Source organism: Pelodiscus sinensis, chromosome 6, assembly GCF_052426305.1.
Source record: "Pelodiscus sinensis isolate ZL-2025 chromosome 6, ASM5242630v1, whole genome shotgun sequence".
Lineage (NCBI taxonomy): Eukaryota > Metazoa > Chordata > Testudines > Trionychidae > Pelodiscus > Pelodiscus sinensis.
Window position 1 is genome coordinate 95,987,686 of NC_143057.1, and position 15,947 is coordinate 96,003,632.

A 15,947-nucleotide genomic window follows, 5' to 3' on the forward strand; every position below is an offset into this window, starting at 1 on the left:
CCATAAGTCCAGGAGGCAACCATGCAGGCAAAGGTGTGCCTGTTACCAGGGAGCAGAGGCCTGGAGATCCTGCAGCCTGCCTAGAGGAGCTGTTAAGGGGCCTGAGGTCACGATGGCGTGAGGGGAGTTAGGAGTCCCCAAGGAGAAGAACGGGGGGTCCCCGAGCCTCAGGAGGACCCTGGAGGTGAAGTGAACCATAACAACGTGGACTCTCCCCCAGAAGAGGGGTGTGGAGAAACCGAGGAGTGGTCACTGCCCGAGGGCAGTGCCCTGAAGCCACCACCACACCCAAATGGGGCATCTGAGCAGCCAGCTACTTGCCCCAACTGGCCACTCTGGAGGGAAGAGCCAGGCCAAAAAAAAAAAAAGTGAGTGAACCCGCTACACAGAGTATTGGGAAAGTTGGATATATCCATACTAGAATTTTATTTTGGGAGACTAAGGGTGCATCTACACTGCACTGTAGCTTGAAATAAGATCTGAAATTTAAATAGCTCAAATTGTGTATATTATTTCAAAATAACCCACTATTCCAAAGCATCCCTTCCTCCTCATGGAATGAGGTTTACAGGGACATCAGAGTAGCGAGCCCAAAATAATGGGCTTGCTGTTAAGATGTGGGATAGCTATTTTGGGATAAGACTGTACCCCAAAATAATGTAGTGTAGCTGCAGCTTAATAGTATACACACTTATAGCTATGGAAGTGGAAGGCAAAAGATTTAAATAAGTTCATACTTCTGAACTGGGCAAATGTGTGCGAAGCATAGGAGGATTACTGAGAATTTTACACAGTGTTCCCCTTTATTAATTGCAAACTACTGGGAATGTATGCTCTCAAAAAGCTCTGGAGGACAATATATCTCTTTCTAGAAGTACAACTACACCCCAGGATATATACTTTATCATTCCTAGCAGTGGTTCCCTCACTGTAAGGGCTGAGGAACATTAGCAGAGGAGTATGAGGCGCTGCTGCCTGCGTTGCTCATGGGGACACTGTTCTGTGGATAATCAAAGAACTTCTATTTCTCAGAATGTTTATTCAGTAGTAAATATACCAATAGAAGGAAAAAAAGACAGTCGACAGTGGCTGTAACAAATGTGTCAAATTCAACATTCCAAACAGGCTAGTGTCATTATGTTCCTGCTCTAGAACAGTGCAAACCCTGCCATTACTTTGCCATTTTACTATTATATAGGCTGAATTTTACTTTCAGCAAAACACAAAGAACTTTCTCAGAATCACAAGTCGGCACTTGTCTATTCACAATAACTGAGTATAAAATAGGGTATTTATTATAGGGTCCCATTCACATCTGGCAGGGCAACACTAACAAACTTGTTCTTTCACTGAACATTCAGCAGGTACTCTTAAATCCACCAAAGAAAGAAGCATGTGGCTTGGCTACAAATGGTGAACTGCAGCCAATGGGAGCTGTGAGGCTGCTATGCCGCGGTGCCGGTAAGTAAACAAAGCATCACAGACAGTTAGCAGATTTCTCAAAGTGGTTTCATGAACCACTTTGAGAAACATTGCTCTAGGAGAAAGCTGATGAATGCAGGCCTTTGGGCCTGGCAAGGGGAGGCTGCCACCCCAGAGATGGGGTGGCAGGTGAGATCCAGGCCCACCCCTACCACCTGGCTCCAAACAAGGGCCTTAACTGTGGCAGTGGTTTGCCACTGCATTGGTGGGGATTTAGCTGCAATACACCGATGATTCCTAGGTAGAGCTACTGCCTAACTAAGGTCAGCTCTTTCCTTCCCTTTGGCATGTCCCTGGAACCATGGGGCATCTTCATCTCCTCCCCTCAGGTAGGTGGCCAGCAGCAGGCATGGGGGGTAGATACTGGTTCTCTGGTGGGCAGGGCATCACTGGGCTCAGTAGCTGAGTGTGAGCAGGATCTGTCTGCCTCCCTTGGAGCCTTAGCCCCAATTTGAGCTGGAGGCTCTCCCCTTTATGCTTCTGGTTCCTGTTACTTGCTTCTGGTGGAAGAGGGGAGGCAGATCTGGCTCTGCCCACATGGGCGAGAGGGTAGTTTTTTACTCTCTGGCCACACCACGTCACTCCACAGGGCACAAACAAGCATAAACAGTAGGCATGATCCTTTGTATTGCATGAAAATAAGTCTCAGGTCATATGGGCATCTCTTTTCTTATTTCCACAATACAAAGTAAAAACATGTGATGGCAAAGGATGAGAACAGAGTCATATTCCAAGGCTAGAAGGGACCATTGTGATCATTCAGTCCCAGGATAGGCAATAAGTGGCCCACAAGCCAAACACTGTTCACCAGCGTTAGCCCCTATCAGGCCAACAGATGCATTGTTTACCTGAACATCCAGTGGTACAGCCGCTCACAACTCCCATTGGCCACAGTTCACCATTGCTGGCCAGTGAGAATTGCAGGAAGTGGCTCATGCACAGCCACCACTTCCCACAGTGAGCTGTAGTGGCTCATTTTTGCACTGGGACTGAGGTAGCAGCAGGAGCAGGAGGAGCAAGAGGCACCACCCTCTCTCCTCCCGTGCCTCCCCCCCCCCCATAAGATGGTACCTCAGATGGGGCACCATACTCTCCCCTCACCGATGTAAACCGGGACTGAATTATGGCTTATCAGCCAGCTAAAAGAGCTGCCCTGGGAGCTCATTCCAGTTGCTTAGCTCTGCAAGATAATTAACTGTTGATATGTAAATACAGCTCATGCCAGAAGGGTGAAGGAATCTGAGGTGTGGCTACGTAAATCCAATTCAGCCAGGGCTGATGGAGGATCAGTGTTGGAATGGAGTCATCCTTGATGGACTGGTGAGCCTGAGGGGCAAAAGACATTGCTCAATCCTTTTGAGCTGGGACAGTTACTTGTGGGGGAGGGGGCTACGAACTCTGTTTGTGGTATTTTCCTAAGATAATGCCATGTGATTTCTCTTTCATAAAATGTTTCTTTTTGACACTCAGACTCGGTGCTTGCGAGTGGGGAAGCATTGCCTCTCAGAAGCGCCCGGGGTGTGTGAATTTCCCAAGCTACTGGGTGGTGGCTTGAGCCAGTTCTGTGAGAGATGGACCCTAGATATTGAACCCGGCCCTGGTTGCTGCCGGGCCTACCCAGTGGAAGGGTTACACCCACATGGCCAATTTTGCTGGTGGCAGCACTAGGCCTGATGCAGTGGGAGAAGGAGGCAAAGCAGGGGACACCCTCCTCCCACCTCAGTATTGGCAGCCTGGCTGGGGCTCTGGGCCACCCCCGCCCTCCTTGACTCGCAGGGCTGATTTTTGCCAGCAGCGGCGCTGGCACTGAAGAAGCAGCAGCAGGCGGCAGAGCAGGAGGCGATTCCCTCCCTTCTCAGTAATGGTGACCCAGCTGGGGCTCCACACTCACCCCCCCCCCCCATGGGGGCACAAGACACACTTAGGGAGGGAGGGGACACACCACCAATAGCTGCTCCCCCTGCCCATGTGACCATAACTGTCATGCTCACTAGAGTATCAGCCTCACTCTGGGGAGTCTGGGGGCAAAGGTGTGTTGAGTGAGGGAGTGGTGGGATCATGGGGCAAAGGGTGCTGGCATGGGCTACAGGGTTCAGAAGTTAAAGGGTCAAATGGCACAGGATGCGAGGGTGGCGGTTAAAGAGTGTTAGACACTGTGGAGCAAGGGGCTGGGTTGAGGCTAGGTGGACAGCTATCATTTTATTTGTATATTTTCATATTTATTTGCATAATGAATATCTAAATATGTGAATAAAATATTATTGGTCCACCAAAAGTTTGTGAATAGGTTTGCCAGTCCACAGTATAAAACAGGCTGCAAACCACTGCACTAGACAATATTCCAGTAGGCAATTGCACCAGTGCCACATTAGGTGAAATAACCTCTCTGTTCCAATCAAGATTCTGTTTAGGCATCCAAAGATTGCATTAACTCTTTTAGCCACATCGTTGCACTGGGAGCTCATGTTTAGCAGATTATCTTCCAGGACCCACAAATCTTTTAGTCACTGCCTCCCAGAATAGTCCCTGATTCTGCTAGCATAGCTTACGTTGTTTGTTCCTTGATTTCCACATTTACATTTTGTCTACATTAAAAGTTCAGTTTGCTTGTATCAACTCACCAAGCAATCCAGATCACCCCGTACAAATGACCGCGGCCCTTCATACTTACAACTTCCCAAATTTTTGTCACTTGCAAACTTTACCATTGACAATTTTATGTTCTTTTGCAGGTCACTGATAAAAATCTTAAATTATGTAGGGCAAGAACTGATCCCTGAATGAGGATGTCTGAAGAGTTATGAGTTTATGTGCAACACACACCATGCTAAATGAGGCATTTAGTCATGTTCCTTCGTATGGCCTTACAGGACCTACTCCTAGACAGAATTGATGTCTGTGCAACAATATTCTTTATCAAGGCAGGATTGAGTTCCCTGAACTCTGTGATGCCTATCAAGTCATCTTGCCTTTATATGCACAGAACATGCTGCACTTGTGCCATACAAAATGAAGCCCCTGCACTGATACAAAATAGGATGAAAAGGGAAATGCTCCTGTTTGGCCAAGACATGCCCAGGCTTATTCCTTTGTTTTACAATATTCTGTGTTAAGATATTTTTATAATTATGTAAGGGAAAAAAACAAGTAAAGTCTACTGTTGTGAGTGGGAAGAATTCTGTTTCTCCCCCTCACAAGGACAGTCAGTGGTTGATTTCTCCAGTGATAATGATTTATAGGGATGTTTCAAAGAACAGCATTGCCTTTCTATTTATGACGATGCCCTCTAAGTCACAATTATTACTACTATTTACTACAAAGAAATAGACTCCCACTCACTCCAGTGATATAATTCCTCACACCTGAAGGCATGCTGTGTTACCTTTACTTTGTCTATGAATAATCAAACATATGTATTTAGAACAATATAGAAATACAGTAATGGGCCAAATTCAAAATTGACTGATAGTGCAGATGATCCTGTGGACTCCAATGGGACTGTACTGAATGCAAATCACTACTCAATTTGGCCTTGATGTTCAAGTTCAATCTCTTTTCTAAAATGGTTAAAATGTGACAAGGAGCCTCATACACAAGATCCCTTCATGTCCTCCGTGGTTGGCTGGCATAAGCATGAAGAGAAAGTCAGTCTTGTGTTTAAAGCACAGCCCTGGATATCAGGATTTTGTGTTCTATACCTCACTCTTCTACAGCCTGCCTTTGTGATCGTACCCTCCTTGTGGCTTGGCTTCCTGAAGGGTCAAATGAAGATAACAGTACTTAGCAATATCAGAGGATGCCCACCTGCCTCTGAGATGTTTTGAGGTTTCAGTCATTAATGTAGTCACAGCACCATAATCACAACAGATGAAAGGTGCTATTAGAACAGCAAAGTACTGTTGGAATGGTGATCTTAATACATGTTTTCCCCAGCACAGCAGCAAAGTTTGCAAGTATCTGCCTCCCTTTGCTCCACTTGTCACCAAGTTATGGAAGCAGTTTAACAATGTTTGTAAGAGACGTCACTAATGTTGTTTAAGACAGACACATTCTGAGGAGCAGTCTAGTTCACAGCATATAAATATATGCATACTACTTCAGCAAGAAACCCACCTTACAACCAAATATTCTGTGTACAATATGTGACTATAACCCTAGCCAGTCAGAGAATCAAGACTCTACAACATCATTTAAAAAGTGTGGAATTTTTTATGCACATCCTCCAGGAACAGCAATGTACTATGTTGGTAACAGAAAGTTAAATTGGGAAGGAGCAGATAGTTTTATTGAATGCTAAGAGACATGTGGTTATGTTAACTGATGTTCTTGTATAGCTTTTATTTGGCTTTATTCATCAGTTTGATATTAGCATCAAAAGAGCTTGGAAATAGCATTTCCTTTTCCCTTCTGCTGTTGTCAGTCTCCATTTTGTTTTGACATATTTTCTAATACATTAGAAACCAGCATAGCTTTGTTTTGTTTACTGTTGTACAAGCACAACCATCACTGGTGACAGCAGAATGTGAAAAGTTCTGAGGAAAATATGCTTATTTCCTTCCTTGGTAGAGAGAAAGTCACACATTGCTTTTTCTGACTCCTTATACCCTCTTCACTCTCCAGATCAGCCAGATTCAATAGGTCCATGGTTCTAATCTGATGCCCTGCCAAGTTCATGGTAGGGACTCAGCAGATCTGGATTTCCCTGCTAAGCCAACTGCCATCTCGTGTGCTCTGAAGCCTCCTGAGATTGTGTGCCCCAGAATGCATTGCATGCCTATAATTCCACCAGAGTGTAGCAGACAGCCCCAGGGAGAAAAAAAAATCCCTGAAAGACCGTCCAGTTGAATTTGCAGAATATCAGGCAAAATTATTGGGTGATACAAAGAAAATATGTCTACCAATTCAAAAAAAAGTCTTTACAAAAAGGTTCCAGATGAGTCTATTGTGATATTTAAAAAAGGTCAGTACTTCTATTTGTTCCAAATCAGTTTACTCGATGTTAATATAACATCCCTGACCATCAAAGTCCCATATCTCAGCCAAAATTATTGCAACACTCCTTTCCAAGCAAGCTTTATTGCCACTCCTCACTCAACTGTAAAAGCCAGGATTGAATAATTCACCTCCTACAACCCATGGCTGCATACACACAGCTACCTCACATGCCAGTCACATTGCTTTTATGTGGCACAGTGAACAGAATTCAGCACTGTTACTTCCAAAACCACAATCTTCCTGTTAGTAATATTAAGATATCAATCGGTCTTATTTTTCAACTTGTGACCAGACTGGCAGTAGAAAATTTCACAGTCCTGAAAAGAATTAAAAAACAACAAATGGTCCTGTAGCATCTTTGAGACTAACAAAACATGTAGATAGTGTGATCTCTAAGGTGCTGCAAGACCATTTGTTGGTTTTAAAGTTTTTTTTCCAGTTACAGACTAACATGGCTACCCCTCACACTTTTAAACATAATCCTGAGCACATCTGATTCCATCCAGCAGAGGGCAGTGATATACATGCACATGGGTATATTATTGCATATAGTTGCACCCTCCCTTGATAGACTTTCCTCCTCAGGTATCTTGGACCTCATTGGCCCAAACATAAATAGATTGTTTGGGTATAAACAAGGATCTTGTGGATGCAAAAAAGATCAGTGCCATTGAGATTTCCCATAATTTCTTCTAATATTTTCTGAGATTATGTATTTAACTATTAGTTGACTTGTAAAGGAAACACTAGTTCTGGTTTTCTTCTTGATCAAAAGAATTAATGATTCTTCCTCTTTCTTTGCAATTCAGAAAGATTTTAGCAACAGAGAATACACATTTTCTCTATAACAGGCTATTCAATAAAACCATGGAACTTAAGAAAAAATATACATCATGTGCTTTATACAGGAAACCAGGTAACCAAAAGTCTTCCTTTACAGATAAAATAAGTAAATTGGACAATTAGTTCAGTCAATCAAAACCCCCATTTGGACAAAGACTGTGAACTGTACTTAGAGATAGAAAAAGAAATGTATCCTTAGAAGAACAACCCACAGCAGAATAGTGATTTGCCAGAAGATTTAATAAGAATAGTTTTTAGACATGCTGGGTGGTAGAAGGAAGTATTTGAACTGCAGCCTCTAAATGAAAATGACAACTAATTTGAATTAATCTGCCTGATTGCATTTTCATATCTTGGAGAAACCCAGATGCTGTGCAATCATAGTTTTGGATGAGACGTGCTGAAACATACATTATTTGTCCTTTCACCAACCTTTTTGGAAAAAAATGCACTCCTGTTTATAGCCCCCCCCCCTTTTTTTTTTTACTTTTATACTAAGGAACTGTTTTCTGCTGTTTTTTTATAACAATGAACAATGTTACTACACATATAAATATCATATTTGATATGATTTTAACATGACAACTAGTTTTACAAATCTTGGATTTTTCTGTTTATGATTCTCTCTAGTTTTGTGCAATCATCTTGTTTCTATGGCTATTTAACAAGATTTTGCTCAATAAACTTAATACATGTGATACACAACTAAACCTACCGTACACTTTCCTCCACACACAAGCAAAATCTTCTATTTTCTTTGTAATTATACAAACCTATTTTTCTGCAGAACAAACTCCAAAGCCATTTACTTCAAAATATTATCCTAATATTTAAATAAAATTAAGTGTAAAACACAGAAAATGCTTTCTAAATATTCACACTACATGTATTAACCATACAGAACAGTATATTTTTAACAGCATCTAAACTAACTCTACTGTCTAGGCAGAAAACTGATAGAAATGCTTGGCTTATTTCTAATATTCCTCTTTGGCTGAAAGATGTCAGCATGTGTCAAATAAACAATTGATCTGATAAAGGATGTATGGGTTTATCATTCACTTTTCAAAGTCAAATAGATCCAGCTTCAACTGTGGTAATCAGAGCAATGTTACCCAAGATTTTAAGCTGTCTTTTTGTACAGTTATATTAAAAGGGATGCATATTTCACCCTTTCATGTTGAAGTTCTATTACTAGTACAGTAGCTACACCAGATAATAGCAACAATACTGTAAATACGGAAAGAGAAAACATGGCTGTTCTTCAAAACTTAAACTCACAGCATAACTGTAAAAAGGTTAGTTAAATTATATAACCTCCATATGATCGATTGCTACTAACATAAACATGATTGATTTTCCATTCAAAATCCTGTGTTCAAATGCACACTGTGGATGGAGCTTTGGTCCATGACTTGAGCTCCTATGAGCTATGGAAGTACAAATTAATGAATAATACAAATCACTAAAATAAATTAAGTCATGTATTGTAAATGGTTTTGAAACAACAGCTAGCTTGAGGCTATCAAAACAATAGCGCAGGACAATGAATAATATCGAAATATCCATCTCTTTCGCCAGTGTAAAGAGTTAGATTCTTCCCTACACAAAAACAATTAAGAAAGAGCTACCCTGTTCTTATCTCAAATTCTATCCTTTGATGCAAATAGACAACTGTCCAGTTAATTAACAGCCTTTTCTACTTAACTTTGAGATAAGAACTCACTGCATATAACACCCCCTCCCCCCCAAAAAAACTTTGAATTAATTCACTTACTGAGGAGCTTAGATTCATTCACAATGGAGCTTAATATGGGAAGAGATTGAAGCACTTCCTAATGCAGCACACATAACGGACCATACCCCTTAAAAGGCAACCCAGCCAGAAGGACATGTGGATGGAAAACGAAGCCCTGGCAGCCGCTCAGTAGCGAGGGCTTTCCCGTGTGCGTGGCACAAAAGGACAACATTGCCCACGGGGCTAGAACGCGCACAGCTGCCCGCTGCTCTGCTCCGCCAGCAGCGAGCGCCGTCTGGGCCCGGGAACGGCTCTGGCAGCAAGACGGCGTGTGCCCTGGGGTTGTGGTGCATCTCCGGGAATGGGAATTAGCCCGGCAGCTGGCCCAAGCCTGGCAAGCGGGCAGGCGGGGATCGCCCTTAGGCGAGCGTGCCCCGGTGCAAGGCGGCGGCCAAGCACGGGGCAGGTAGGACAGGGGAGAGCCTCGGGAGAAGGCGAGTCGGGCTGCGCCTCCTGCCCGCCGCAGAAGCGACACTCGCTTGCTCCCAGCCCCGGGCTCGGTGCCTGCTGTGCGCAGCAGCGCAAGGTCTGCCAACGCCACCGCACTTCCTCGGCTGCGGCCGGCCCCAGCGACCCCCCCTCCCCCCCACACCCGCCCCGAGCGCCGCCGGGGAAGCAGCTGCTCATTAGCCACTCGCGTCCCTTCGGCGAGCTACCTGCATGGGAGCCTCGTGGCGCATCCTCGGCCGCGCGTCCTGCCGCTGGCTCCCGGCGCCGGGTGGGTCCAGCCGAGCAGCGAGTGCGGCCACAGCCCGCCCCGCGCGCTCCGCCGGCGTTGGCTAACAAACCGGCGGCGGGATCAGCACCGGAGCTGTCCCCCCGGCCGCTCCCACGGATGGCCGGGCGCCCCGGTGGCCGCCCATGGGAACTGTAGTCCTCCCTGCTCCCTCCGCGGCTGCGAGCCCGGGCAAGCCGGGAAGGGTACGAACTACAGCTCCCAAGAAGCTCCTCGCGGCCCTTGCCTCCCTCCCCGTGTCCCCGGCTCCGCCTACCTCCTCCTCCCCCTGCCCCGCGTGCAGAAGCGCTGGGGAAGGCAGAGCAGGAGCAGCCTGGTGCAGCAGGAGGCCGTGCCCAGCCAAGGGGAGCGCTGCAAACTCCTCTCCCAGCTGGACGCTGGAAGTGACAGAGTGGGATGAGAAACCCAGTAGCAGGGCAGCAAGGGGTCCAGCCGTGCTAGGGAGCCAGCGCTACACGTGACACTTTAGTCTCCCCCCACCATAATCCTCTCCCTACAAGGCACCGTGGTTACCACTCTCAGCCTGGAGAGTTTATACGTTGCTTCCCAAGGTGATCGGATTTCAGCCGGCCAAGGGGATTCGGGTCTGCCCCCTCTCGCCCCAGCTTCTTAAACAAAACTCAGTTATTTGGCTGGATACTTTGGCAAGACAACAGAGGGCACCACTGGTTAAGGAGACGCTGAATTGTTTGGGAAGGGCTGCCCCTCTGCCTTACCTTTCCGTACAGCTCCATTGGTAATGCTAGGAGATGGTGGCTCCGAAGTACAGCCCGAAAGGGATAGCCCGCAGAACGGGTGAGGAGTGGGACAGGCGAGCCTCGGTGGAGAAAACGTGCTGCCGGGGGCGGGGCTGAGGCCAGGGCGTAGAAGGATGGATAACTTTGCACCCATGCAGGCAGCAGCGATCAATTAAAAGAAGTGGTGGCAGCAGCAGCAGCAGCAGGAGCAGGCATCTCAATAGAAAAATTAGCATTAGCCCAGACCCCCAGGTCCACTGTCCAGACACCTCTTCCATTCATTAGCTCAGAGCCACCAACCAGCAAGGCAAAGGAAAGGCCACAGGGTTATTTACACAACACAAGTTATATAAAATGCAGGCATTAATCAGCATAAGAAAATACAGCCAGAGGATGGCAGAAGTAATTATATCTGATCCTCACGCTCTGGCTCTGCAAATATTCTCCAGTTCAATTACCAGCTGGTATATGGATGCCTCAGGTGTTGGGGTTGGTGGGTGGAATTTGAAAAGGGAATATGAAAATGTTTCCTTGGTTCCCCCCAGCTTAGCACAAAGTGTATCCAATTTGTTTAATTAATAAGGTACTGACTTTATATAGCAACTGTTGCACTTAAAACTCCACTACTTTTGTAATGTCTAACTTTTGGAATCATGCCTCCCAATTTTGCCATTTGCATTTGGTATATTTTCTATAAGCAAGTACCTATGTGTTTGTAAGTCAGAAGAGAAATAGATGAACAATTCAAGTGGTGTTTTTTTCCCTTTTCTGCTTTGTTTTCAAGTGCTTTATATATTGAGCTCCACCATATTTCTCTATTGTTATTCTCTTGTGGAAGATAGATATTTCTCAACCACCAACTCTTGAACAATAAGATACTCTTGTGGCTTCTGACAATCATTGTTACTGTTTGTAAATAAGTCTCACAGTCCTGTAAGTTGTGTGTGCATAGGGCCTTGTAGGCCTGTTGTCAGTAAGGCATACAACTTTAAACATACTGAAAACCATAGTGACTTCAGTGGGACTACTCTCTTTCTGCATTATGGCCTTAGTCTGGAAAATGTATATAAATACTTTAAATGTCCTGGCATCACTGTCTGAATACTCTAGCCTAGAGCAAGATCATTTCTAGAAGCCTATCGGATCTTGAGTGGAATTTAACATTAAAGGTCTGATAATATGCATTTACAGTGAATAAGATTCTATATACCCACCTCTGTTACTGACCTGCTGGAGCAGTTCTTCTGTGTCTTCCACTCCAATCCTTTTTCTGTTGTCTGTTTTAAGCTACTTGGGATAGGGCCTATTTCTTACCATCTATTAGTACAATGGGCTGATCCCAGTTGGACCTTGTGGCACTACTGTAGACAAATAATAAAAATGCAGTCTTCCCTAAATTTTCCAGCAGATAGCTTTCTTTACTCTTCTCCTTTTATTTAGAGTCCATTGCTTTAACCTCTTTATCCATTTTTTTCCCCATTGTAAAATGCCGACATTCAAGCAGAGTGAACGAGAGAGACAAGACAGTGGGCTATAAAGGTCTTTACAGTATGTGTTTGGAATTACTCATGAGTGGTGAAACTCATAGTCACAAATGATTTATGTGGGTTATCCCACATGAAGAACAATACATGATGTATGTTACACAAACCATCATGTGTTTTGCATATGCCATGTGTTATAGGGAAAAAAATCTTAAAAGAGAATTTAAAACATTTTATAGGCATTGTTTTTCATACTCCTCTACCGCTTAAGCCCATAACCCTTAATTATCTTGGGTCTGAAAATATACTTAATTTTAGAAATTTCAGCTTCTCTATACATAATATCAGGAAATTATATCAGGAAATAATATCTGGAAAAGGCAACAGCATGAAGGTGCTCAAAAGTCTGGAAAGCTAGATGTCCCACAGAGATGGAGACGCTGTATGAATATACCACTTTATCACAAAGATATCACCATCTACAAATAAGGTATATTATATACACTACAGATATAGGCAAATAGCTTAAAACAGAATGGGTGACCAACATATCTGGGCCTGAGAGATTTTGTTTTAACACTGTGCAGATCCTTTAAAAGTCATCCCTGACTGACCAAAGCAGCTTCTCTATGTTGGTATATAAATAGGGTGAAGTGTTCTTTTCAAGGGCACAACTGAGCTGTGTATTTATGCATTTGATTATCTGTTTCTTCATGAACCACTTCACATTTGTCTTTCCGTCACTGGAGGCACGAGGAGAACAAATGCAATCTGTCATAGTGCAATATTGGCTCCATTCAGTACTTACATTTATAAGTGTGTGTGTGTTTACATAAAAATCTAAGTTTGTGATTTAAATTCTGTACTGATTTAAAATTAACTACCTAACAGGAAACCAGAGAAGAGCAAGCAACTTCTCTGTCAAAGCAAGCTATATTATATTTGTTCTCAACTGCAACTGGAGAAAACAGATTGAACATAGCTTATTTAAGATTCTTTTACATGTGTCTTTGGAAAAGAACATAAAAACAGCCATACGGGGTCAGACCAAAGGTCCATCAGCCCAGTATCCTGTCTTCTGTCAGTGCCCCATGCCAAGTGCCCCAGAGTGAATGAATAGAACAGGTAATCATTAAGCAGTCCCTCTCCTATCGCCCATTCCCAGCCTTGGGCAAACAGAAGCTAGAGATGCTATCGGGGTCCATCCTGGCTAATAGCCATTGATGGACCTATCATCATGAATTTCTCTCTTTTTAACCCTGTTACCATCTTGGCCTTCACAATATCCTCTGGCAAAGAGTTCCACAGGTTTACTGTGCACTGTGTGAAGACATCATGAGGATCTTAAATTGATTGCACTTTTGAAAAAAAAATATTGCTCATTTCAGCCTGGTTATACTTTTAAGTGGGGTGGTCAATTAATCACAGCTAACTTATAATTCATTCAAACTAATCACTGTTTTAAAAATTAATCATGATTACTTAGTTTTAATTGCAGTGTTTAATAGAGTAGCAATTGAAATTTATTATATTTTTGGGTGGTTTTCTACATCTTGAAATGTATTGATTTCAATTACAACACAATACAAAATATACAGTGCTCACTTTATATTTAACTACAATAAAAATATTTGCACCATAAAATGATAAACAAAAGAAATAGTGTTTTTCAATACACCTTATACAAGTACCATTGTGCATTCTTTATTGTGAAAGTGCAACTTACAAATGTAGAAATTTGGTACATAACTGCACTTAAAAACAACACAATGTCCCCAAGTCCACTCCGTCCTAATTCTTGTTCAGCCAATCACTAAGAGAAGCAAGTTAATTTACGCTTATGGGAGATAATTCTGCATACTTCATATTTACAATGTTATCTGAATATAAGAACAGGTGTTTGCATGTCACTTTTGTAGCCAGCATTCCAAGGTATGTATGTACAAGATACTCTACACATTCACACCCCTTCATGCTTTAGACACCATTCCAAAGGATATGCTTTCATGCTGATGATGCTTCCTTGAAAAAATAATGCATTAATTAAATTGGTGACTGAATTCATTGAGAGAATTGTATGTCTCCTGCTATGTTTTACCCATATTTTGCCATACATTTCAGATGATGACCCAGAACATTTCACTGCAGTTTTGACAAAATGCAAAGAAGGGACCAATGTGAAATGTCTAAAGAGATCTACAGCTCTCGACCCAAGGGTTAAGAATCTGAAGTGCCTTTCAAAGACTGAGAGGCATGAGGTGTGGGGTATACCTTCAGAAGTCTTAAAAGAGCAACACTCTGGTATGGAAACTAAAGACTCTAAGCCACCAAAACAGAAAATCAGCCTTCTGCTGGTGGCATCTGACTCAGATGATGAAAATGAGCATGTGTCAATCCACACTGCTTTGAATTGTTATCGAGCAGAGCCCATCATTAGCATGAACAAATTTGAGCCACATGTTTGCACTAGTTAGCACGTTCTTAGAAATTCAAACATGTTTGTGAACAGATAAAAATAGACTAAATTTGGCAAATAAAATAGTAATGACAAATTGCATAAGCACAGGTCTTTTCATCTGGAAATGAGTATCTGTCGTTTTAGTGACAAAGGCTACAGCCTGCATTGCTGTGGAACAGCTGTTTGAAAGCAATCCAGAAGCAGAAATGGTCAGCCACAGGGTTAATTACTGATCTCACCGATAACTATTGTCATACAAGAAACAGTAAAAAGAGCTCAGCTTTCAGAGTCTACCAAAATCTGGAGAAGGAAGTAATCTGTGGGTTGGGAAGAGAGGCAGAGATATGATAATTGCCACAGATAGATCTCTCAGCTAAAGAGGGAGGCGGCTGGAAGTGGAAAGCATATTACAAGCATATTTTGGGCTACACTGTACAACCCTTGCTCACTTGATTAAGAACAAAGAAACTGACTTTTGGCTTTGGGGCTACTCCTGTATGCCACTATCAAGTCCAGATCTCAATGACTATATCACCACCAAAGCTAAACCAATGTATGCATTTTATCCTTCAGACAGAATTGTAAGTTCTGATCCTCTGAATGTATAGCAGTTAGATCTTAGGAAAATAAATTTTCACCCTCTATAACACAGTTTATTTGCATACATGAGTTGTCCAAGGTGACACAGAATCAGCAGCAAGGGTGGGAATAGAACCCCAGCTTCTTGACTATTTTCTGATTTATCCATTGGGCATATTTTCCAAGACTACTTTTTGAACACATCACAGAATTAGGAGGGGGGACTTTTAACAGTGAATAGTTCTGCAGCACCTTAGAGACTAACAAAACATATAGATGGTATCATGTGCTTTCATGGCACAGCAAACTTCTTAATATGAAGTGGGTTGTGCCCACAAAAGCTCATGATACCATCTACATTTTTGGTTAGTCTCTAAGGTGCTCCAGGACTATTCACTGTTTATGTTTTTTCAGTTACAAAGTAACATGGCTACCCCTCTGAATCTCACAAAATTAGAGAGCGCCTCTCTCCTGATTTATTGATTGCTGCTGGTAATAAATCATAATAAATATATACGAATCTGATGATGTTTTATTCCATGGGCTAAATGGAAGCACTCAAGAACCAATAAGAAAACATTAACATAAAGATCACCCTCTAAAAGCAACAAATAAGGGAGGACCACAAAGTCGAGGAAAGCAAAAGTCAAATGCAGATGGAAGACAAATACATTTAAATAAAGATCATTATTCCCTCCCTCTCTCCCTCAGAATATAGTTTGAGCAACATATGCATCCTTTCCACTTTGCAGTTTTAGGAAAAAGTAAACAGTCTCCTGTTGCGTAGACAATAACAGTAGCTATTTTGAAATACGTGTGTAATGTTTTCTCCAGT

The 15,947-nt window shown here is 42.9% G+C and overlaps 1 protein-coding gene across 2 annotated transcripts in view; it reads right to left on the reverse strand.

The window, feature by feature from the left end:
* Positions 1-10,848, reverse strand: part of RAB3C (RAB3C, member RAS oncogene family) — a 209,187-nt gene extending 198,339 nt beyond the window's left edge. Inside the window, exon 1 of one of the 2 annotated variants that reach the window (XM_075932411.2) lies at positions 10,571-10,848. In XM_075932411.2, coding sequence (XP_075788526.2) covers positions 10,571-10,588 — 18 coding nt within the window. In that variant the 5' untranslated portion in view covers positions 10,589-10,848. Of the gene's footprint in view, positions 1-9,774; positions 9,991-10,570 lie in introns of those variants that run through there. The other variant, XM_006112663.5, reaches the window with a different exon arrangement.
* Positions 10,849-15,947: the final 5,099 nt, after the last annotated feature.